Source organism: Choristoneura fumiferana, chromosome 10 (genome assembly GCF_025370935.1).
Source record: "Choristoneura fumiferana chromosome 10, NRCan_CFum_1, whole genome shotgun sequence".
Lineage (NCBI taxonomy): Eukaryota > Metazoa > Arthropoda > Insecta > Lepidoptera > Tortricidae > Choristoneura > Choristoneura fumiferana.
In genome coordinates, this window is record NC_133481.1 from 18,407,162 (window position 1) to 18,431,984 (window position 24,823).

At 37.6% G+C, this 24,823-nt stretch overlaps 2 protein-coding genes across 2 annotated transcripts in view; one reads left to right on the forward strand and one right to left on the reverse strand.

Moving 5' to 3' along the window:
* Positions 1–8,821, reverse strand: part of LOC141431691 (putative fatty acyl-CoA reductase CG5065) — a gene marked incomplete in the record, with an annotated part of 26,981 nt that extends 18,160 nt beyond the window's left edge. Inside the window, 4 exon segments of the mRNA XM_074092871.1 lie at positions 504–626; positions 4,172–4,264; positions 5,077–5,187; positions 8,653–8,821. Coding sequence (XP_073948972.1) covers positions 504–626; positions 4,172–4,264; positions 5,077–5,166 — 306 coding nt within the window.
* Positions 1–24,823, forward strand: part of GABA-B-R3 (gamma-aminobutyric acid type B receptor subunit 3) — a gene marked incomplete at its 3' end in the record, with an annotated part of 284,881 nt that overhangs the window by 218,003 nt on the left and 42,055 nt on the right. The window lies entirely within an intron of this gene.

Genomic DNA, 24,823 nt, shown 5'->3' on the forward strand with positions numbered 1-24,823 from the left:
TATTCCTAACTTATACCGGGCACATTGTGATATGCAACAAAAAAAAAGAAAAATTAGGTTCGACGAGCAAAGCGAGGAGTAGTTAGTATGAATTGTGACCACAACGCACGAGCCGAGCGAGCGAAGTGAGCGTGCCACGGCAGCGGCCGACGAAGTGCCAGAACCGATATGACGGCGTTTCATGAAATGCCTATGAATTTCATGATCTGCCTAAACTGGCCAAATCATGAAATGGCGGCGTTTCATGATATGCCTAGGAATTTCATGATCTGCCCAAACGTCACTAGGCAAATCGTTAAACGATGAGTTTTTAACGATATGGAGGATCTCCCTTTAGCCAATTCATGAAATGGCGCCATTTCACGATATACCTAGGGATTTCGTGATCTGGCGGATTTTACGATTGGCCGCCGACATATAGGTACACGAGTAGGGAAAATATTGTCAATTATAGTTCAGGTAGGTTAGTCTGTTATTCTTCGATATTTTAAACATATACGTACATTTTCTAGCAAGTTAGCTTCATCTTCAACGTTGATACCTAAGTTTGGTAAACACAGGTCTCCCACTACTGCTATGATTTTAGTCATATCTTGAGGTCTTTCTGCCTTAAGTCTAGTGAAGGCCTGAAAACAATAATAAAGTAATACTAAAAAAATACTGAATATCATGAATGGACACCGATTAACCTAGCCCCAAACTAAGCAAAGCTTGTAATGGATACTAGGCAACGGATAAAAGTCATTCTAAGCTTTCGTGAATTAGAACGTCTTCACATTATCCGATCCGATATCGGTATCGGACGACAATGGACGACACCCGATAGCCGACACCATGTGCTGTTTTCACATATTCTCGACAAAATCGTTCCGATACGGCCGGCTCAAAATGGCCGCATCGCATCGAGCTCTGCGCACACGAGACAATTTAGATACACGCATAACACCCTTAGAAACATTATCGTCCGTCAGCCCACGGGCGTCCGATGGTGCCGGCATTGTCTCGGTGTCGGCTCCGATATCCGTTATCGGGCCGGACAATGTACATATTTCATACAATTTACTTGCCCCGATATCGTATCTTCATCCGATACCGATATCGGATCGGATAATGTGAAAACGCTCTTAGAGTCAAAGATAATAGATTTACAATCGAAATGTTATTAAAATAAAGGGTTTGGTGTAGGCTAGCCAAAAAGTTATGTCCAGAAATTATATGGGCTACCTAACTAATGAAAATCACAAGAGCTTAAACATTCTACCAAGTAAATGGTCCCATTTGCGATCCGTAACATTGTAAGCCTTAAGGTAACGGCGCCTATTACCGGGGGTATCGAAATCGACGGCCATCACCGCGGCAATTTAAAATACGCATTTTATAATCAAACCGATAGATTTCTTAAAAAATATATTTTACACGATAAAAGCTTATTTAGTCGACTCACGGATCTATGAACGCTAGTGTATTGAATCAAAGATCCCCAATTCGTGATTTTCCGAAATGGCACCGACGGAAGAGGATTTGCCATACTAACGCGTGACACCACATACAAGCAGACTCGAATCTTATTTAGTGTTTTACAAAATAGTTATGGCAATTGAACTAATGTTATAGCTTTTAAATGGCTTTTTATAGTTTTTTGTACGAGTTCTGAATACTTTTTGTATATTTTTTGGCCCGGAAATACGATTAAAATGGAAAATAAAATACATCGGCGATAGGCGCCATTTTTAACTGTTGATTGTAAAACCGTGGTATACCACGGTAATAGTTAAAGTGGTGATTTTGGTTCTTCATGCTTTATTTTTGGTATAAATTATAGTTTATATAATTTGTAACAGTTATTCCAATCTTGATCTATTCACGCTTTTGAAAAACTATTTCCGTGGTATGTAAAGTATTAACAAACACTTAATTTTTAACAAAAACTTCAATACTGAATTTGTAGTTTGTATAGAAACCGTTATTTTAGCAAGTTGTTTAAATACTGCGATGAAATTTTATATTTACTTACCAGTTATGTAATTTTGGTTACATGCCAAGGATGTAATAAGTATTTTTGATTTGTAATGCAAACACAACTCTATTCTATTGTTCGTAAGGGTCGGAATTAGATTTTACAATACTCCAAATTAAGCCAATTAACGATAGTATGATCGCATAACCCTCGGTAATAGTAATTCAATTGTCTTAGGGTCGGTAATAGGGTTCTTAAAGACACATTATTTTTCTGTTAAAAAAATTCACATTTAGGGTAACGTAAGTGCAGATTTTTTGATAAAGTTGTGACTTTTACTCAGCATGCATAAATCAAACTATTACTGGCGGCATAAGCATAAAAAAATACAGTGCGCTGGATACACTTTTTGAATCATATTTTAGTTTATTTATTTAGTTTTCTCAAAAAAACAATTGGTGTACAATATAATATACAGAACCAAAGCCTTTTTTTAATCACTCGGTATTAAGTTCAAAATCATGAGTCGGGTTCCTTTTACCGATGGTAGAAAATTGCTGTTGTTTTTACCCTCGGTAATAGAAGCTCAATTCGCGGTAATAGATCACAGCCTGTCCATTACCACCGGTAATAGAAGATTTGGGTTTTTTGATTTCAATAATTATTTTATCAAGTACTAATAACTAAAACAAGCCCAAAAAGTTACGACACTGAAAGTTTAATAAACGCTCTAAATAAAAAAAAATATCTCGTTTGTTAAGGAGCTTTGATACCCCTTATCTTTTGGGACTCATTTGAAAACTTCCTTAAGTACCACGGTAATAGGCGCACTGTTACCTTAATGTACCCTTTTTTCCCTTTGGTCTGTCTAATTGAAAATTAAAACGTCCATGTTTTAACTGACTTCAAAAAACAATAAGCAATAAAACACAATACATTCAACATTTAAAAATATGACTATGTAAAAAAATATATAAGCTAGCCTAACCTATAAATAAAAATCCCTCCTAGGTCACCGTCGCTGTTCATGGTGCCCAGAAGGCTGGCAGCATTCCCGCGTTGTATCGTAATTATTTGTCATAGGTAATCATAATGATCATTTGCCATAACTCACGCAAAAAGAAGGGTGTTATAAGTTTGACCGCTATGTGTGTCTGTATGTTTGTGTGTGTGTATGTCTGTGGCACCGTAGCTCTTAAATGGGTGAACCGATTTAAATGAAGCCCTTTTTAAGGTTCCGGAGCCAAAATTGCAAAACGGAACCCTTTAGTTTCGCCATGTCTGTCTGTCTGTCTGTCTGTCCGTCCGTCCGCGGCTTTACTCACGGAATATCAATGCTAGAAAGCTGTAATTTTGCACGGATATATATGTAAACTATGCCGACAAAATAGTACAACGAAAATTTCAAAAATATATTTGTTAGGGTATCTCCCATAGACGTAAAGTGGGGAGGTTTTTTTTTGTTCATCCAACCCTATAGTATGGGGTATCGTTGGATAGGTCTTTAAAAACCATTAGGGGTTTGCTAACACGATTTTTCGATTCAGTGATTTCTTTGCGAAATATTCATCTTTAAAGTGCAAATTTTCATTAAAATCGAGCGTCCCCCCCCCCTTTTGAAATCTAAACCGGTGGGTAGAAAAATTTAAAAAAATCAGGATGGTAGTAAGTATATCAAACTTACAAGGAAAACTATAACGGCTAAGTTTGCTTGAGAATTATTAGTAGTTTATGAGTAAATAGCAGCCTAAGGTATAAAATATACCTAAACTTGGAAGATTCCGTATAAAATACGAAATCCTCAGAAAAATATTACTTAATTTTTTCGTAATGGCTACGGAACCCTATTTTGGGCGTGTCCGACACGCTCTTGGCCGGTTTTAATTGAAAGCAGGGTTTCTAGCGATGGTTCTTAGACATGTTTTATCAAAATCGGTTCAGCCGTTTTTGAGATGTTGAACTTTGAAGTGACAATGTCGAGGGTATTTTTATCTATACAACCAATAAAATCAGGAACTTTGAAGTGGCCATCCTAGCACTTAGGTTAGGTTTATTTACTAAACAGTCAAGATTTACTGTTTTCTATAAAAAATAGTCACGGCGAATGATCATTATGGCAAAAATTACATTTATGTTTATTAATTAGTATTGATCCCAATATAGACCTCAAGTAAATCTTTACGTTACGTACGCGTCTGTTTCTACATTACTTACCGGGCTGTTGATGAGCGGCTCCACACTTTTTCTAACCAGTACATAAATTTTGTCAATGTCCTTGCAGCTGTACAGGAGTTTTTCTATAAGTACCTTGAAATAAACAGCTATGCAATAAATATTTATAGCTAACCTCTCTTCAGGTATATCCTTAAGGAGCACTGTCTGTCACCTTGTAATAATTCGCTTTGTCATAAATTCATAATTTATTTATAACTAGCGTTCACCCGCGGCTTCGCACGCGTAAGTTTTTCCGGGATTTTATTACCTAAGGAGACCCACTTGCTCGTTTGCCATCCAGTCGTATAAAAAAAAAAAAAAAAAACCTAAAATTCTCGTGGGAATTCCCTAAAATTACATCGTGGTTTTCATTGACGTTAAATTAAAACACCCATTATTAAGAGATTTTATCCCTATCCCGTGGTAATATCGGGATAAAAGTATCCTATGTTATTCCAGACGTCCAGCTACCTACATACCAAATTTCATGACTCTAAGCCCAACGGTTGTTATTAAGAGATTTTATCCCTATCCCATGGAAATATCGGGATAAAAAGTATTCTATGTTTTAATCCAGGTTATAAACTAACTTTTTGCCAAATTTCATCCAAATCCGTCCAGTCGTTTCAGCGTGAATGAAGGAGTAACAAACATACTCACTCACTCACAAACTTTCACATTTAGAATATTAATAGGATTATGTTGCTGGTTATCCGACTACTTATATTTATTTAAGGTAGAGGCCATTTAGCGACCACTTGCATTGAGTTAGAAACTAAACCTTATTTTCCATTGTAATTATTAAAAATACGGCTAGCTTTAAAAATAATCTTTGTCACGTATATATTTTTGGGGCGTTGGAGGTTTTCAATTATATAATTAACATCTTGTAAATTTTGCGGTACCTTTCCTAAGAAACCGGTGCCTCCGGTTATGAACACCGACTTTCCTGAGTAGAAGTCTGCAACCGAGAGAGAGCAGCGATCTGGCGACATCTTACTGCCCTGTGACACTTCCTAAAAGACAAAAAAAAAACAATTTAACACTTGTACCTATATTGTTTCTTTCAAATTTTATGATTAAAATTCGGGTTTTATTCCGCGTACCTTGATTTTAGAGAAGCTTATTGTCATCATGGCGCATGCAACTTTGGTGAAATATCGAGCTTCTCTATCAAGGTTTGCGGAACAAAACCCGAATTTGAATAAGAAGAATATATTTATCTTTAATTTAACTGACATTGGCCCAAGCCTTATGGCCGCCATTAAGAGGAATTAATTAATTGATGATATCGGAAAATTGTTGAATATGGAGAAAAGTGAATTTCGTGTGCTAATTAAACATTACTTTTTACGTGGAAAAACTATCAAAGAGACTGAAGACCGGCTTATAAAATATTATAGGGAATCTGCTCCATCTCATGGTATGGTACACAAGTGGTTTACGGAATTTCGTTCCGGACGTATCACCACCAATGATGCAGAACGCTCTGGAAGGCCGATTGAAGTGACTACTGGTGATATCCTGAATCAAGTCCACGATATTGTTTTGGATGATCGTCAAGTGAAGATACGTGAGATAGCTGAGACTGTACACATTTTATCCGAACGAGTTTTTCATATTTTGCATAATATTTTAAGTATGAAAAAGCTTTCCGCAAGATGGGTGCCGCGTTTGCTCACAGCCGATCAAAAACGTCATCGCGTAACAACTTCCGAGCAATGCTTAGCCAAATTTAAACGGAATTCTACTGAATTTTTACGTCGTTCGTGACGGTGGACGAAACATGGATTCACCATTATACACCAGAGACGAAAAAACAGGCAAAACAGTGGACTTCTACTAGCGAACGGGCCCCTAAGAAAGCGAAAACCGTTAATTCGGCAGGAAAGATAATGGCCACTGTTTTTTGGGACAGCCAAGGTGTTATTCATATCGACTATTTACAGAAGGGTAAAACAATAACAAAAAAGTAAAACCGACTCCAAAAAAATAAAAAAATAACAAAAAATGGAACCGACTACAAAACCCTTGAAAATATTTTTCTAGGTAAGTAGGTACGTACTAGCTCGGCAGGAGTGGGACAATTCACAATAGTCGTCTACCGCACCTACATACTATGGGTTTCAATCCCTCCTGCTGGGTCGTGCTGAGTCACCGACTTCGAGCTAGTACGTACCTACTTACCTAGAAAAATATTTTCAAGGGTTTTGTAGTCGGTTCCATTTTTGTTATTTTTTTGGAGTCGGTTTTACTTTTTTGTTAAAATTTTCTTTATTTCTCACTTTTTAGTGATTCGTAGCCAAAGAACGTCTCACAACGATTCCATTAAGCCCAAACACGACTTAGTTACGTTATAACAGAGGTCCGTTGCCTACCTTCTGGCTTCAGCATCAGATCAGTTCGAAAGAATCATTAACTTAAAGCTTCTTCTTAGTCGCTTATCTAGGTAAGTACATTAATCATGATAATTTAAATTTAACCCGTGAAATACTTGTTATTGATAGTAGTAGTTCCCTTGGTCAAATCTGGTCTTCATCATCAGTTCCACTTCACCAAATTATGATTTGCAAGAGCAAATGCACGAGTTACTGCTAAATATATCGCACATGAAATTTAACATAGTATTAACTCCAAAAATGCTGTTTTGAGATATTGCGTTTTAAAGTTTCAAAAATTCATAACTTTAATAATCAACAATTTTTTAAACTTAATATAACTTCGATGAGTTGCACTACTAGTCGGCATTATTTTGATTTAAAGCGTTATTGATATAAAATTATTTTTAAGATTTTGTGACACTTTTTTTAGACCCATTCCGAGTTAGGACTATATTTCCAACCGTAATAAAATCATTTTTGATTTATGACAGTGTAGCCTGTTCATATGTATTCCCTAAATCAGTTATGAGGTGTAGTAAAACAAAATAATAAGGTTTTAAATAATCAACTTTAAATAAACTTCCTTATCATTTGGGATATAAACAAGAAATTCTTTTCATATTTTTTTTCAGATACAAACAAAAATACTTTCGAAACTAAGAAAAAGTTTACGAAACTTAATAAATCAATAATACTTATGATTGTTTTCTTATAATCTACAACTAACGTGAGATCACTTTATTATGATTTAGGAACTTTATAGCTCAATCTTATTTAAGTACAATTTTAATGCTCCGTCTCTTAATCAAAATAATGAGGTTTTAAATAATAAACTTTAAAAAAACTTTTAGATCATCTGGGATAAAAACAAAAAATAACTTATTCATTAATTAAAGACAAGCAATTCTTTTAAATTTTTTTTTTCAGATACAAACAAAATAAATGCTTTCCAAACTAAGAAAAAGTTTACGAAACCAATAAACCAGCAAAATTTAAGGTGTTATTTTTATAATCTACAACTAAATAACATGAGATCTGAGCTCTGTCTCTTAATCAAAATAATGAGGTTTTAAGCCTTTGATGAACGAACTACTAGATTCAAGATCCCATACAAAATCAAAGCTAAAAAGTGGCCGTATTCATAGCGATATCTGTTTTACCTTCTAAATTAACTTAAAGTATACCTTAAGTCTAAGCAACAAAGATCCAAATAATAATAATTTTATTTAATACTTACGACGTTTTGTCACAAGACGAGCAAAAGCGTTCGATAAACAAAAGAACTTAAGTTTCAAAAGGATGACATTCTATTTTAGGAACAGGGTAATAATGGAGCCGCAAATAATTATATAAGACAGACATTTTTTTATTTGACAGCTAGAGATGTAACACAAACAAATACAATTATATACTAGTATTTACATTTACAATTTATGACCTGAAATGAAATGTACTTATAGATAATTAACTAAATTTTAAATCATTTATTCATGTCAAGAAAACAAATAATACAGATTTAAAAAAACATTTAGACTTAAGAAGAGCTTCATTATCATCATCTCAGCCGTAGGACGTCCACTGTTGGACATAGGCCTCCCCCATAGACCTCCAGTCGCTTCGGTTGGCAGCGGCCTGCATCCACCGTGAACCTGCGGCTTTAACTAGGTCATCCGTCCATTTCGCTGGTAGACATCCTACGCTGCGCTTGCCGATCCGCGGTCTCGACTCGAGAACTTTCCAGCCCCAACGGCCATCTGTTCTCCGTGCTATATGGCCTGCCCATTGCCACTTCAAAGAGAAGAGCTTAAGGCTAGTCGAAAAGGCCCCCTCGAGTTGTCCCTGGTGCAAAGGTACCCATTAGTAAATGTATAATTGACAACATTTCGATTTGACGACGTCGATTCTATTAATACCGCTGCCTGAACTTTCTGTTGTTTGACGTGAATTTGCAATTAACGGTAATATTATAAATAGTATACGGCTTGAACTTGAAGCTTTACGACTTCTTTAATAATATAGCTGGTCTTAAGTGATAACTCCTCTACTCCATCTCACCACACTTAATCTTATATTATTTTAACATTTTATGTAAACCTATACCTGCACTTTGGGAATCGCCGTTTTCTGTAATCTGCGTCTTTTGGCTATTTCCAGTTATGTCAAATTTGTCAATAAATAGTTGAATTTTTGCAAGGCCCATAAAGTTCTTCTTATCTGTCTTTTGTGACAATATATATCCTTTCTACACAGCAAAAAGGATTACTAAGAAATCTACAAAAAAATAAAAAAATAAATCATTTTAAAATGAGAACTACTCCATGGATTTTTTGTTCCAGAACCGCCTATTATTGGCAATATGGTTGGACAAACAATAAATTATTGATTTTTAAATGTTAACTGCTATTTTTCTTTCCGGCGGCGAATGCACTAGTCCCAAAACGCACTATTAGTCAATACACTCTAATTTCGAAAGCCCCTCTTCTCATAAGAAACTAGGCCCAAAACACCATATTTCCAAAAAGGCTCATTCTCGATTTACACGAGAACCATTGAGAACTAGTCCCAAAATACACCTTTCCCAAAATACCCCAAATTGTGTTCACCTGTAGGTGGCGTAATACTTCATTCTCATAATGCATAGTTCTCAAAACACTCTAGTTCCAAAATACCCTATTTTTTTTTCTTTTTTTTTCGAATGTCTCTTTGAAATTGCTTTCAGCCGTAACCGTTACCCGTTTGACGCCAAGAGTATTTTTGAAAAAACAGTTTTTTTGAAATATTATTTTGAGCTATATACAGCATGTAATCGTTAAGTGTAGCCAGGCGATAGTTCCGTAAATATATCTGATATCAGAAAATTTCAATAATAACTTTCTTTTAAATAAACCTAGAAATATTAAAAGTATTAAGTTTAAACGCTTCCATACTTAAGTACGACGACGACTTCACTCCTTGTGTGTAAATAAATAAGTAATTCATTATGTTTTGATTTTATTATTTACATACCTATGTGAGTTTTATCGTTTACAACTAGTGATAAACGAACTAGGATAGGTATTTCATTTAAGTCAGTCGTTATTTCGTTCGATTAAGGTCTCAACTATCATAGTATCATGCCTTACGAATACCGTTTTCTACGGTGTTGTTATAAATATATTTTAAGTACATATAATAAAATTGGCCAAGAGAATGTCGAGCCATGCTCAGTTTAGGATTTCGTAATAATGTTATAATAGAAAAATGCCCTTTGTCATTGATTAACTTAAATAATACTAAATCTTAACGGCACTGACGTCCTTTTAGGGAAATAATAGGGTATCTATTTTAGTAAATACGCATCAAAGCATCTAAATAATGCACATTTAGAAAGCAATTTCAAAGTCATTCGAAAATAAAAGAAAAAAAAATAGGTATTTTGGAACTAGAGTGTTTTGAGAACTATGCATTATGAGAAATGAAGTATTACGCCACCTACAGGTCACAATTTGGGGTATACAAACAAAAAATAACTTTTTTGATCAATTAAAGTCAAGCAATATTCTTAGACATTTTTTTTTCAGATAAAAATATAATAGTTTAGAAACTAAAAAAACGTTTACGAAACCTAATAAATCATCTAAACTTGAGGTTTGTATTCTTATAATCTACAACACTATCATGAGATCACTAGAATTAATTGAATTTATGAATCTGACATTTTAATTTTATTGTTTAAATTGTTATTATTATTTCTTGTTTTTATTTTATTGTTTTTACATTGACATTTAAATTGTTACTCTCATTATTAATCTTTACATATCCTTGACATTTATTCCTTTATATACATTTCAATGTGTTTCAGTCTGACGATCCCTTGAGGAGAACCAGTCTAATTTTAATTGTTTACATTCACATGACATGCTTAGAATTTTATTTTTTATAATTATTACTAATCATATTATTACCTTTGACGATTTCAATACAAATTCTTATAACTGACATTTATGTAAATTATAATGTAATGATGTATTGATTGAATAAATAAACTAAACTAAACTAAACTAGATTATGATTTAGGAACTTTACAGCTCATTAATCAAAATACAGAAAATAGGGGCAGCTTGAGTTTCATCGGTAAAATCACGTAAAATGAAATAAGAAATACTTTTGCGTTTTTATCTGACACATTTAATTTAGTGGTATTAAGTACTTGTATTGTGTTATGTTGTATTTTTAGACAAGGGATGATATAAATTATATTTATTAAGTATATTCGTTTTACCAATGAAACTCACGTGGCCCCTGTTTTTTCTTTTGAGTAGTATAATATCACATTTAGTGGGAACTGGGAACATTTCAGTTTAGAGGAAGTTATAAAAATCAAAGTAAGTTTGTGGAATATGCCTTTTTTCAATGAGTTTTAAAATGTCCTGTTTCTTTTTCTCAGCAATTTTAATTTTTTCTGTATATGCTTTGTTCAAAGCTTCGGGGAGTATAAAATCTCTCATTTTTCTTGTGCTGAACTTTGTTCTTATTTCGATGCGTTTAAAATAGTCATCAGCGTAGGAAGTTTTGACATAAAATGCGAAAGGGTCTTCTTTTAAAACTTGGATAATTTTAATGTCGGCCATCTTTATTATTTCATCGTTAGTAGATTTTTAGAAATTATTTCCTATTTGATCACACATAGATTTTAGGTCGTAAAAATCACCAAACGAAAGTTCTTCAACTGAATAATACGGTGGTTTTTTTTTAGCAGTCTTAATCAGGGTGACATATTCTTGAGGGCAGTAAATTGAGCCTGATTTCAAAGACCTTTTAATCGATTTTTCTATGGTTGCATGGACCGCATCACCCTCGTTCTGTGTAAAAACAGCGGAAAACTTGCGGAAAAACAGTATTCACAAATACAGAAAGAGGCGACTGCCATCATTTTCGGGGTAAGAAGATACCATCAATACCTATATGGTAGGTCGGATCCGTTTATTTTACGCACCGACCACAAACCGCTTATCTCTATTTTCGGCCCACACAAAGGTATCCCAGAAGTTTCCGCTAACCGTCTGCAAAGATATGCCATTTTTTTGAGTGCGTATAATTATAAAATAGAATTTATTCGTAGCTCAGTAAACAGCGCCGATTACTTGTCGCGCGCTTGTTTACCTGAGCGGGGGTGCGACGGGGAGCCAAGCGCCACGGGCTCAACAGATGATCGAGCGTCATATATGAACTTTGTTATAGAAGGCTGCCTACCGATCACGACCGAGGAATTACGTAATGAGACGGATAAGGATGCAATAATTAGCAAGGTTGTAGCTTATACTCGTAATGGTTGGCCAAAAAAAATAAAGGATGAAAATATTAGGCCGTATTTCCAGTGTAGGTCTCAGCTGGCATTTGAAAACGGGTGTTTAATGAGAGGCCATAAGGTGGTTATTCCGCCGGCCTTGTGGGCGAGAGCTTTGTCGGAATTACACAACTCTCATTTAGGCATTGTAAAAGCTAAAGCAGAAGCCCGGTCGAAATTTTGGTTTCCTAATGTGGATAAGGAAATTGAAAAGATGATCGGTTCATGTGAAATTTGTATTAAATTAAGGCCAACGCCAGGGCGCGCGCCTCTGGTGCCGTGGAAGTTTCCTTCTAAGCCATTTAGTAGAATTCATTTAGATTTTTTAGGTCCAATTAATAATAGTACTTATTTAGTGATTGTGGACGCTCACACCAAGTGGGTGGAGGCCTACAACATGAAAAGTGGCACCAGCTCTTCCATGGTCATAGGGATATTGCATGAATTTATGGCTAGGTTTGGTTTACCCAAAATAATAGGTAGTGACAATGGATGCGCTTTTACTTCGCAAGAGTTTAAGAATTTTTGTTCGCTAAACGGGATCACTCACGTGACCTCACCAGCTTATTACCCAGCTAGTAATGGCCAGGCAGAATCTTTTATAAAAATAATAAAGAAGGGCATAAAGTCTTGTCTAATGGATAGCCGCGGGGTAAAAGACTATAATGACAGATTGCAAAAATATCTTTTCGATTATAGAAATTCAATACATTCCACAACGGGGTGCTCCCCGGCTCAGCTAGTCTTTGGTCGAAAACTTAGGACCCGCCTAGATTTAATTGATCCTTCGACTCCATCGCCCTCGTCCACGGAATTAGCGGAATATGTAAAGAAAAACAGTGTTTACAGAGTGAATCATATAGTGGTCATAATCATACATCATTTGAACTAAATGAGAAAGTTTTGTATAAAAAGAACTTACACAACAATAAATATACATGGTGTAAAGGAGTAATATATAAGAAAGTGGGAAAGGTACTTTATTTAGTAAGAGATTGTGAAAATTCTGAGATTTACAAAAAACATAAAAATCAACTAGTTAAATACAAGGGACTTGAAAAACCAGTTCCGTCACCAGAGAGCTACTTAACGGATTGGTTCTCCTCTCCTCTATCTGGCCCATCATCGATACAGGAGGAAGTTCAGGAGAAGGACAGTGAAAGGGGGAGTGGTCAAGATGGAACATCTCAAAGCGAGGGATTAACAGCCGGATTACCCTCAGCCACTGCCGCCAGTCACTCTCCGCTACATGAAGAATTTCTAGATGCTGAAACTGATGAACCATTGTCAGAGGGAACTAAGGAACGGTCAGACGAGTCCACCTGTAATAGATCTAAACGGAATCGTCCACCAGTTAGTTATAAACAATATTTTTAGGGTTTTATTTGTGCTTGTAGTTCTATACTAGTTTAACTAAGGGGAGGATTGTTATATATGTGTGCGTGTACGAACGTTTATTCTTGTCATTCGTCTATTCAATAAACAGTGTATTTGTAACCATCAGCTGTTTCACTCGTTCCCCGACCGATATTTAACACTTAGGATGTTATTGTCATTCTTGCAATAGAGTATCGCTGCGAAAGGACATCTTTTATTTTGCAGTTGTTACTATATCTAGTTTTCCCGTAGACAGCTTAAAGACTTATCAGTTTTCAAGTTGGCGGAACGTTGTCAGCCGCCGTACTCCTAAATACTCGTACGCTAAAAGAATCGCGGGCGGGAACGCGTACTCACGCGTCCAAGCCAAAACCTATTCCAAAAACCTATTCCAGTAAATACGTCTCACCTCTACTAGCGGGAAAAAACCCGCGCGTTATCGGCCCCAGATACTATGAACACCTACCCTCAGACCTAAAAAGCGAAAATAACGATGAAACGATTAGCTGTCGACTAAAAGACCTTTTGTTGGAAAACGCGTTTTATTAGGTGAATGAACTTATAAATCTAAAATTTTAATTTTATTATTTAAATTGTTGTTATTATTTCTTGTTTTTAGGGTTCCGTACCTCGAAAGGAAAAACGGTACCCTTATAGAATCACTTTGTTGTCCGTCCGTCCGTCTGTCAAGACAAGACAAGCACCACGTAAAAAACAGCTCCGTAAACTCATTTGAATTTTAATCAGAATATTAACATAATATAAACGAAAGTGATAAAATTGTGAAGTAAATTCGGCGTATGACAACATAAAATAGTAAAATCATAAAACGAAATTACACAAGTGAAATAAATATCATAAGAGGTGAACGACCGGCGGTGAATCAGCTGTGAAGCAATGCGTCCTGCTCACGCGCGCTGACTTGCGCAGCGTGTGTCCTACTCGCGCGCGCTTGACTTCAAATTAACGGATAGAAAAAGGCAAATAAACTAAACTAAACTAAAAAAATTAAGTGCTTAGCATGTAAAAATTCAATAAACATCAGATTAGAGGCATTAATATGCGTAGCTTGCAAGGGCATTGTGGATGACTAACACTGTATCCGTTCGCAAAGTTGTCATAATAGTACAAAAAAATAATGCAAGCCTAATAAAATAAATTTGCATCGCACTAAGTAGTAGTCACACGGCTTATGGGACTCATGGCATGCATATGCCGTCATGGGTACGTATTATAATGTATAAATTTAAAATACATATCGGTTGAAATACATACAGTTAAAATACCGAAAATTGAAAAATATAATGGTTAAAATAAATATTAATATTAATAATAAATATTCATAAAGCACGTTTTTCATACTGGTCGAAATACATACAATTAAAATGACTAAGTTCACAATGTATATCATTTCAACCGATATGTATTTTAAATTTATACATTATAATATGTACCCGCCGTCATGGAATCTCATCAGTCGACAACATTTATTTGAGGGTTTTAAGAGGGTCAAATAGTAATATTTAAGCAGTACAATTTTGTTTTGTGTAAATATTAGCAGAAGTATTACAAATTGGCAGTTGAGTGTCAGCTTAAACATTGACATGTAATTGAATGACACTCCTGAGTTGTACAAATACCTACGACTAACATATATGAATATTCCAACATTATTTATTTGATTGACTTTTTCTAATGCTAGCAAAGAATCTTGTAATCTTCTGTAATCTTGGATAGGTAGGATATCTAAAGAAACTTCATTCATTAGACAAAAAAATAGTTTTTTTTTTTATATAAAAACATGGGGCAAACGAGCAGACGGGTCACCTGATGGAGAGCGATCACCGTCGCCCATGGACACCCGCAACACGAGGGGAATCACAGGTGCGTTGCCGACCCTTTAAGGAATTGATAGGCTCGTTTTTTAAAGATCCCTAAGTTGTAACGCTCCGGGAATGTTGCCGCTGTAAGCTGATTCCAAATCTTCGTCGTGCGAGGAAAGAAGTTTCGCTTAAAACGCACGGTACTAGACTGCCAATCATCAAGATGGTGAGGATGGAAAGACAGACGGTTCCTCGAAGTGCGGTAGTGGAATTTAGCCGCAGGCAGCAATTCGTCAGAACACTCCCCATGGTAGATGCGATATAATATGCAGAGAGACGCCACATCTCTCCGCAAAGCCAAAGGATCGAGTAGGCCAGAGAGCGCCTGACTATCGACAAATCGAGCAACTCTATGTTGGATGCGGTCAAATGGAAGAATTTGGTACTTGGGTGCCCCAGCCCAGAGATGAGAACAGTACTCCATGTGCGGCCTAACCTGCGCCTTATAGAGTTGCAAGCGATGGGCTGGCGAGAAGTACTGTCCCGCTCTATTAAGCACCCCCAAATTTTTTGAAGCTAACTTAGCTTTGCCTTCCAAATGACCACGAAACTGAACATCACTCGAAATGTCGACACCCAGGATCCCAATAGACGATTTGGTATCAAGGGGAGTACCTTCAAAACAAGGTGAGACAACAAAGGGATCCCTTTTAGTGGAGAACGCGCATACTTGTGTCTTCTGGGGATTAAACTGAACTAAGTTTAGTCTACCCCAATCCGCGACATGCTTCAGCATGATCTCAATTTGAGACACAAGTATATTCCGGCTTTCAATGACATGTTCCCTGGATATATTAGCACGACCGGAATAATGCGTGTCCCCAGTGCTGTTATCTGCATAGCAATGAATATTGGTATCATGCAACATGTCATTGATATGCAGAAGAAACAACGTGGGGGATAAAACGCAACCTTGCGGGACACCAGAGTTTACAGGTTTCAAGTCAGAACATGAGCCGTCGAATACAACTTTGATGCTCCGACCCGAAAGAAAACTTGCAACCCAAGAGCACAACTTTCCAGGTATTCCGTACGCCGGAAGCTTAGAGAGCAGAGCTCCGTGCCAAACCCTATCAAAGGCTTTCGCTATGTCCAAACTAACTGCCAAGGCTTCCCCTTTGCTCTCAATCGCCATAGCCCAACGGTGTGTCAGGTAAGCCAAAAGATCACCAGCTGAGCGACCACGACGAAAACCGTATTGGTGGTCACTAATCAGCTGGTGCTCCTCTAGATAGGCTAAGAGCTGGCGGTTAATAATTTACTCCATTACCTTGGAGAGCAAAGAGGTGATAGCTATCGGTCTGTAGCTGGACGGGTCGGGAGCGATCGCCCTTTAGGGATCGGATGCACGAGGGCTGTCTTCCATCCACACGGGACAACGCCAGTAGAGTAGGAAAGCCGGAAAAGACGCGTAAGTACCGGTGCCAACTCGGGAGCACACATTTTGAGCACAATTGGTGGGATTCCATCTGGTCCACTTGACTTATGGATGTCTAGGGAAAAGAGGGCCTTGCGCACGGTTTTTTGCAAGAACCGAATGTTCTGCATAGAGTGAGCACACCGCGGTATGGTCGGCGGTGTATTACCCCCGTCATCCAAAGTCGAGTTAGAGGCAAAAAGAGAGCCAAAAAGATCGGCTTTCTCTTTCGCAGAGTGGGCCAGGGAACCACCATCAGCACTCAGTGGTGGAAAGGTCGGCTGGCAGAAATTTCCAAGGACAGCTTTGGCGAGAGACCAGAACGCTCGAGTACCCGAGGGAAGACGCAGTAGCTTCTCGCCAATTCTGCCTATGAATGATGACTTCGCCTTAGCAATGCTTCCCTTAAACGACCTAGACGCAGCATTCAGCTTCTTTTTGTACGCGCAAGTGTTGGGATCCTGAGATGCTACCGCCCCAGCCCATGTCCGGTAACATTCCTGCTTCTGACGGGAGGCTAGTTTACAGGACCGGCCAAACCATGGTTGGGATCTACCACCGATGCGGACCAAAGAGTTTGGAATAAATAATTCCATTCCCTGGAGGATTACAACGGTGATAGAGTCGGCGCTAGCGCTAGCGTTCGGATCAGGCGTCGAGAAGCAGACCTGTGCCCAAGGGTAAGACGCAAAGAAGGCACGCATCCCGTCCCAATCCGCTGATTTATAATGCCAGACACGGCGGCTTGTTTCAAACTGAGAGCGCGTCGGTTTTGTGAGAGGCACAATGCTATGGACTAGACAGTGGTCAGATGAGCCTAGTGGTGCATCAACGGAAACCAGATAGGTGTCTGGGTGAGAGGTCAGCATGAGGTCCAGTAAGGAGGGAGCCTGATCGTCCACATCCGGTATCCTCGTAGGCGAGGCAACCAGTTGAGTCAAGCCGTAGGCCAAAGCGAAGTCATGTACAGATCTCCCCGCATGGTCAGTTGTACGTGACCCCAGCCAATCAGCGTGATGGGCATTGAAATCGCCCAAAATGACTATTTCAGCGGAGGGGATCTGCTGCAGGAGGGAATCTGCCACCAATTGGACGTGCTCAATGAGTCGATCAGTTTCGGCATCTCCACTATGGGACCTGTAGAGGCAGGCGTAGATACGAGGATGGTCGTCGCAGTCTACGCGTAGCCAGTAACGGACAGGTCCCTTACTTCGAGGCTGCTGAGGCGACGGACGCACATATCCTCCCTGACATAGACGCAGACCCCAGCGCGCGGCACAAAAGAGTGCTCTACGTTGTAGCCCGGGTAGCGCAGGTAAGTGATGTCAGTAGGGGGGATATCTGCGTCTCGGTTAAAAATAACAGGGCAGGCTTCTCTGTCTCTAGATGTTTATGAACAGCATTAAGATTCGAGTGAATTCCCCTTATGTTAAATAGTATTGTATTACCTATGGCATTTTCCGGGATAAGAACTATCCCATGTCCTTCCCCGGGACGCAAACTATCTGTATACCGAATTTCATCTAAATCGGTTCAGCGGTTTAGACGTGATGAAGTAACAAACAAATAAACAAAACCAGGTGGACAGAGTGGTTTGTCGGTTGGTAATACATCAAGCTTCGTACCAAATTTCAAGATTCTGAGTTCCCGGGAAGTACCCTGTAGGTTTTGATTCCCATGCGAGTTTCGAAAATCTTATGATTGCGTTGGCTTAGAAGTTTGATTTTTCACAGCTCCAAGGGACAGTAGACCTGAGTATTTGATATAAATTTTAGCTTGATACCTCCACGCTCCACGCGTTCCTGAGAAAAAGGGTCTTGACAGACGGACGGACGGACAACAAAGTGATTCGATAAGGGTACCGTTTTTCCTTTCGAGGTACGGAACCCTAAAAACAAGAAATAATAACAACAATTTAAACAATAAAATTAAAATTTTAGATTTATAAGTTCATTCACCTAATAAAACGCTTTTTCCAACAAAAGGTCCTTTAGTCGACGGCTAATCGTTTCATCGTTCTTTACGCTTTTTATGTCTGAGGGTAGGTGTTCATAGTATTTGGGGCCGATAACGCGCAGGGAGAGGTGAGACCTTAGATGAATGATTGGTTTCGCGCGCTCGCTCGACTAGATACCGTCGGCGTACTTGTCAAATGCGGGAACAAATAGTACGCCGAATTCGGCGTACAATACAGTACAATACAATTACGTAAGCGTAAGCGATACAGAAAACAGGAACACAGAGAAAATTACAAGGAAAGCAATAGGCGGCCTTATCGCTTAAGAGCGATCTCTTCCAGGCAACCTTTTTACACTCCGAGCCCGAGCCCGAGTCGAGTCAGTCGCGTTGCAAACTGCGTAAGGTGCATGTACCGAATGCTTTGTTAAATTTTGGTCATAAACCGAAGTAAAAGCAGTGAAACTGTGTAAAAATAATACTACAAGAAATAAGAAGGACACTGGGATCACATACCATCAGTAAATATCGTATAATTTCGAAATTACAAAATAAAATAACATGAACCATAAACGCCATTCTGTGTTGACGCGTACACAAGAATCAAGTTCCCCGTGGTTGAGATTTTAATAAATTGAATTTTATTGTTGTCATCATTAAATGATGATAAATTTTAATTTTTTTTTTTTTTTTTGCACAAGACCGGTCTGAGTGGGGAGGCCTATGTCCAGCAGTGGACGTCTTTCGGCTGACATGATGATGATGATGAAATTTTAATAACTTATTTTATTTAAGTATCGAACGTAAATATTATATATACATAACCTAGTTCTATATTATTTAATGTTTATCTTTGTGATATTATATACACTGAAGGTGTATAAATTGTTACCCGACACTAAGCTTAAGATGAATCGCGCGAGACCAATCATTCATCTAAGGTACAAAGCAACGTCTTATAGTACAGATAAAGGAAAAGTTTTTAATAATTTTAATGTTACTACCAACAGGTTTGTACGGAACTCTCGGTGCCCGAGTCCGACTCGCACTTGGCCGGTTTATTTTATTTTATTGATTTTACATTGACATTGAAATTGTTACTGAATTAATGCCTAATGTATGAATTTTACACATCCTTGACATTGTGGCCTTTATTCTTTTTTAATGTTAATTTCAATGTGTTTTCATTCTGACTATCCTTTGAGGAGAACCAGTCTCATTTTGTTTTCATTCACATCATGACATGCTTAGAATTTTATTTTATTATAATTAGGTATTACTAATAAAACCTAAAATTGCTAAAAGTGGCTCCGAAGCGGTAACGTTTCGTGTGCTCTGCTTACCCGTGGCTTACCCCATTTGGGAATACAGGAGTGATGTTTGTGTGTGTGTGTGTGTGTGTGTGTGTTGCTAATCTTATTTATTACCTTTGACGATTTCAATACAAATTCTTATTACTGACATTTATGTAAATTATAATGTAATGATATGATGTATTGAATGAATCGCGCAATCTTACACTGGGTGTAAACGGGGATTTATTATATATAACGCGTCATTTTATATGTTAAGACCTTGATCGCGCTCTAATATACGCTGACGCCTTCAGAGTAACTTAATACGTCTTAAATCCAATAACCCTTCAATGGCTCCAATAAATTTTACCCTTGTCCCGGTAGTCTCGTTAGAATCAGTAAGACAACTTTTTCTACATATTTATTTATAGGGTAAATCGTCAATTGTCTGTCCGTCTGTCTGTGGCACCGTAGCTCTTAAACGGGTGAACCGATTTGAATGTGTTTTTTTTTTAATTGAAAGCAAGTTTTCTAGCGATGGTTCTTAGACATGTTTTATCAAAATCGGTTCAGCTGTTTTTGAGATATTGAAGTTTGAAGTGACAAAGTCGGGGGTTTTCCAACTTCTTGTTGGTTAGGTAAGGATGGGTTATTTTTTTTGGTTGAGTCGCCTTAATGGCCAAAGTAGGTCCTTGCTTATTTACTGTTTCTAGTTTTTTTAGGATTCCGGAGCCAAAATGGCAAAAATGGAACCCTTATAGTTTCACCATGTCTGTCTGTGTGTCCGTCCGTCCGCGGCTTTGCTCAGGGACTATCGATGCTAGAAAGCTGTAATTTTGCACGGATATATATGTAAACTATGTCGACAAAATGGTAAAACCGTTAATAAACATTTGTTAGTTTTTAAAGAATATAAGAGTCTATTATGAATAATTATTGGAGTAGACACATTAACTTATAATATAAATACGTCCGTGCTTGGCTGCACGCGCTGCCTTCGGCCCAACTGGGTACGTTGTTAGATAAAGACTCTCTGAGGATACCAGCGGCGCTTAGGTTGGGCGCGAAGGTTTGCGAGGTGCATCGTTGTGTTTGTGGGGTCATGGTAGAGGAGAATGGTCACCACGGCCTTAGTTGCCAGAGGTGTGCTGGTCGTTTTCCGAGGCATCATTCGATCAATGAGATTGTTCGGCGGGCCATGGTGTCGGTAAATGTGCCGTGCGTTTTGGAGCCCCCAGGATTGAGCCGTACGGATGGTAAAAGACCGGATGGTCTGACGCTGGTTCCATGGCGGAGGGGGCGTTGTCTCCTTTGGGATGCAACCTGCGTCAGCACGTTTGCTGCATCCCATTTGGGACAGACCGTGAGGTGTGCGGGGCCTGCGGTGGAGAGTGTCGCGAAATTGAAGCACGCTAAATACTCTGCTTTGTAATCAGCGTATGACTTCGTGCCGGTTGCGGACGAGACGGCTAGATCCTGGGGCTTGGAGGCTCGCGAGTTGTTTAGGGAGTTAGGCCGTCGATTACGTGATAGGGGCTGCGACCCTCGCTCTGGCCGTACTTGGTGCAACAGGTCTCCATTACCATTCAGCGGGGTAACGCTGCTGGTATTATGGGGACGTTTGAGCCGGGTACGATGCACATTAATGCACAAGGGAGGGTTTTAGGTTAGTTTTTATGACGAAGCATGTTACGGATGACTTTAGTGTAATGTAGTATGGCTTAGTTTATAGTTTAGATGATTAAGCCTTAGTTTGTAGGTATAGGTTTAAGTTGTTTTTTTGTATAATGTGTTATTTTATTATTCTTAATTGTCAATAAATATAAATTAAGAAGAGTTCTACCAGACCGCATTTTTAGTTTTCATTAAATTTTTATGGAATAATCGAGAGAAACTAAAAAAAAAATGCACCGTTGCCAGCTCAGCAGGTATAAACGCTCTTACTACTGCCGGATATCTATCGAGCACCGGTGACATCGCTCTATCTATACGTAAAAACCGGTACACTCGAGTTCATAAACTTGTGAGCAAAAATTCAATCAAAAATAACTAAACACTCTTCTACGCCGTTAACAATAGAGTCATGTTCATATATGTATTTTTGATCATATTTTGTCTTACAAGTTTATGAATCCAACTGTAACTCATACATAACGAGGAGCGACCCCACTACAACCGCTCAATGCAATAGCAAACTTTGTGGAATATAATTAATTAATTGTAAACTTATTATAAATAATTGTGTTGAGGTTGTAAACCTTTGTAGATTTATATTGGCCGCTTACACTTTAACTATGGTTTGAATATGTCTAGTTTAGCTGTCTTTCGATATATGTATGTCTTAGTTCGTATTGTTATGGAAATATAATGTTTTAATTAATAAATAATCGTCTTCTTCATCATTTTCAACATGGTAGCAGAGCGTTTAGTGTAAAAGAAGTGAAAAACAAGTAAGTCGTAAATATGAGTAATAATATCGTAATACCAATTTTTGACGGAACGGATTATGCCAATTGGAAAATTCGGCTATTGAAATTTCTTGAATTTAAGAAATGTAAGGAAGTAGCTATTAGAATAAAAACTGAAAAAGAAGATGCTACTAAGTGGGATGAGATGGATATTCAAGCTACAAATTATATATACAGTGCGATTACCAACCAACAGTTGGAATACATTAGCGAGCTAGAGTCAGCATACAAAATTATATTAAAATTCGACGAAATGTATTTAAAGCAATCTACAGCATTGCAAATTGTATGCAGAAACAATTTAGAAAATATAAAACTAACGAAATATTCCGATGTTAACATTTTCTTCGACGAATTCGAACGATCTGTCAACGATTTGAAAAAGGCCGGCGCCATGATGTCGGAAAGTGAAAAATTAAATTATATCTTAAAGGCGTTGCCCGAAAATTACAGTTATATTGGTGATTTAATAGATGTTTTGCCTGAAAAAGATAGAACCGTAGAATATTTAAAAAGTAAAATAAGAATGAAGAAAATCCAAAGTGTAGACGAAGAAATGCCGGGTACCTCGAACGCTTTGAAAGTAGAATCTGAGAACAAACAAACATGTTTTACCTGCGGAAAAGTTGGGCATATACAAACAGACTGTTGGCACGGACACCGAGGTCGTGGTCGTGGACATTATGCTCGAAGTCGTGGTCGAGGACGTGGTCACTACAATTTCGGACCCAACAGAGGCAGAGGAAATTACTATAATACAGAATACTATAAAAAGAGCTTTCACACATGCGTTGTGAACAATTCGACGATTAATGAAGATGCTCCTCTTAAGCGAGGACAAATAAATTGGCTTTTAGACAGTGGATGTACAGACCACATAATAAATACCGACGAATACTTCGATAAATATGTAACATTGAAAGAACCAATAAATGTCAAGGTTGGTGATGGAAGAATATTGAAAGCGACAAAGGTTGGAAGCATTAAAACTTACTTTCCTGTTTATGAAAACAGAAACAAAGTGATAATAGACAATGTATTTTACGTAAAAGAGATGAAAGCTAACTTATTAAGCTATTCGAAGATAACAGATAATCACACAATAGTTTCGACGGGATATTTAACGAAGATATATAACAAGAATAGAGAATTGATTGCAATTGCGAAGAAAGATGAGAGACTCTACAAAATAACCAGTTTTGTCTGTAAGGAAATAGGCGTAAATACAGCAACTTGTAATATGACATTGAAAGAAAAGCTGCACCGAACATTTGGTCATATAAACTTCAATTATCTTGACATGATGTGTAAAAATCAAATATTAGATGGATTACCTAAACAAATAGAAACGGATTATATGAAGTGTGCTATATGCGTCGAAAATAAAATGCACAATTTGCCATTTAGCAATAACAGAACAAAGGCAGAAGATATATTAGATATTGTACACACGGATGTTAACGGACCACATAGAGCTACAGGATATCGAGGAGAAAAATATTTCTTGACATTCATAGATGATTATAGCAAGATAGCTAGAGTGTATTGTATTCAATCAAAAGCACAAGTGTATGAATGCTTCGAAGAATATGTCAATCAAATGCAAAATATTACAGGAAAAATGATCAAAGAACTAAGATGTGATAACGGGAAAGAATACATAAATAGCAGAATATTTAATTTCGCAAGAGAAAAAGGAATAATGATTAAGCCTTGCCCAGCATACGTACATGAGTTAAATGGTACAGCAGAAAGATATAATAGATTATTAATGGATATGGCACGATGCCTCTTAGCTGAAGCAAAGGTTGATAGACGTTATTGGCCAGAAGCTATTAAGACCGCTGCTTATTTAAAAAACCGTATAATGACAAATACCCCAGAAAGAAAGACGCCATTTGAATTATTTTTTCATGAAAAACCAACTGCAAAATATTTGAGAATGTACGGTAGTAAAGTTTATGTAAGAGTACCTGAAGAAAAAAGAGTATCAAAATGGGACAAAAAAGCGGAGATGGGAATTTTACTAGGATATACAGATGTTGGATACAGAGTACTAATCAACAATAGAGTTGTCATTGCAAGACACGTGGATATAATTAAGGAAGATGTTAAGCTTATTGCATTTGATGATAATGAAGAAGATAATAATATAGATGAAGAAAAATGGGAAGATTCCCTAGATAGAATTGAAACAGAAGACATGGTACCTTATAATAACGTCAGTAAAGAGATCGTGAATAATGAAAAGAGAACCTCAAAGAGACAAATTAAAGCACCACACCGTTTTGATGAAGAATTTGGCTACTATTGTATAACTGCTAATTATTGTGATGCGATGATTCCAGATACTTTTCAGGAGGCGACTACGTGTGACGAGGCTGATGAATGGAAAGAGGCTATGGACCGAGAGATGAACAGCCTAGTAAAAAACGATACTTGGACCTTAGTAAATGCACCACAGGAAAAAGAGGTACTAGATGTAAAATGGGTTTACAAAAAGAAGTCTGCTGATCTTTATAAAGCCAGGTTAAAGGGTTTCAACAAAC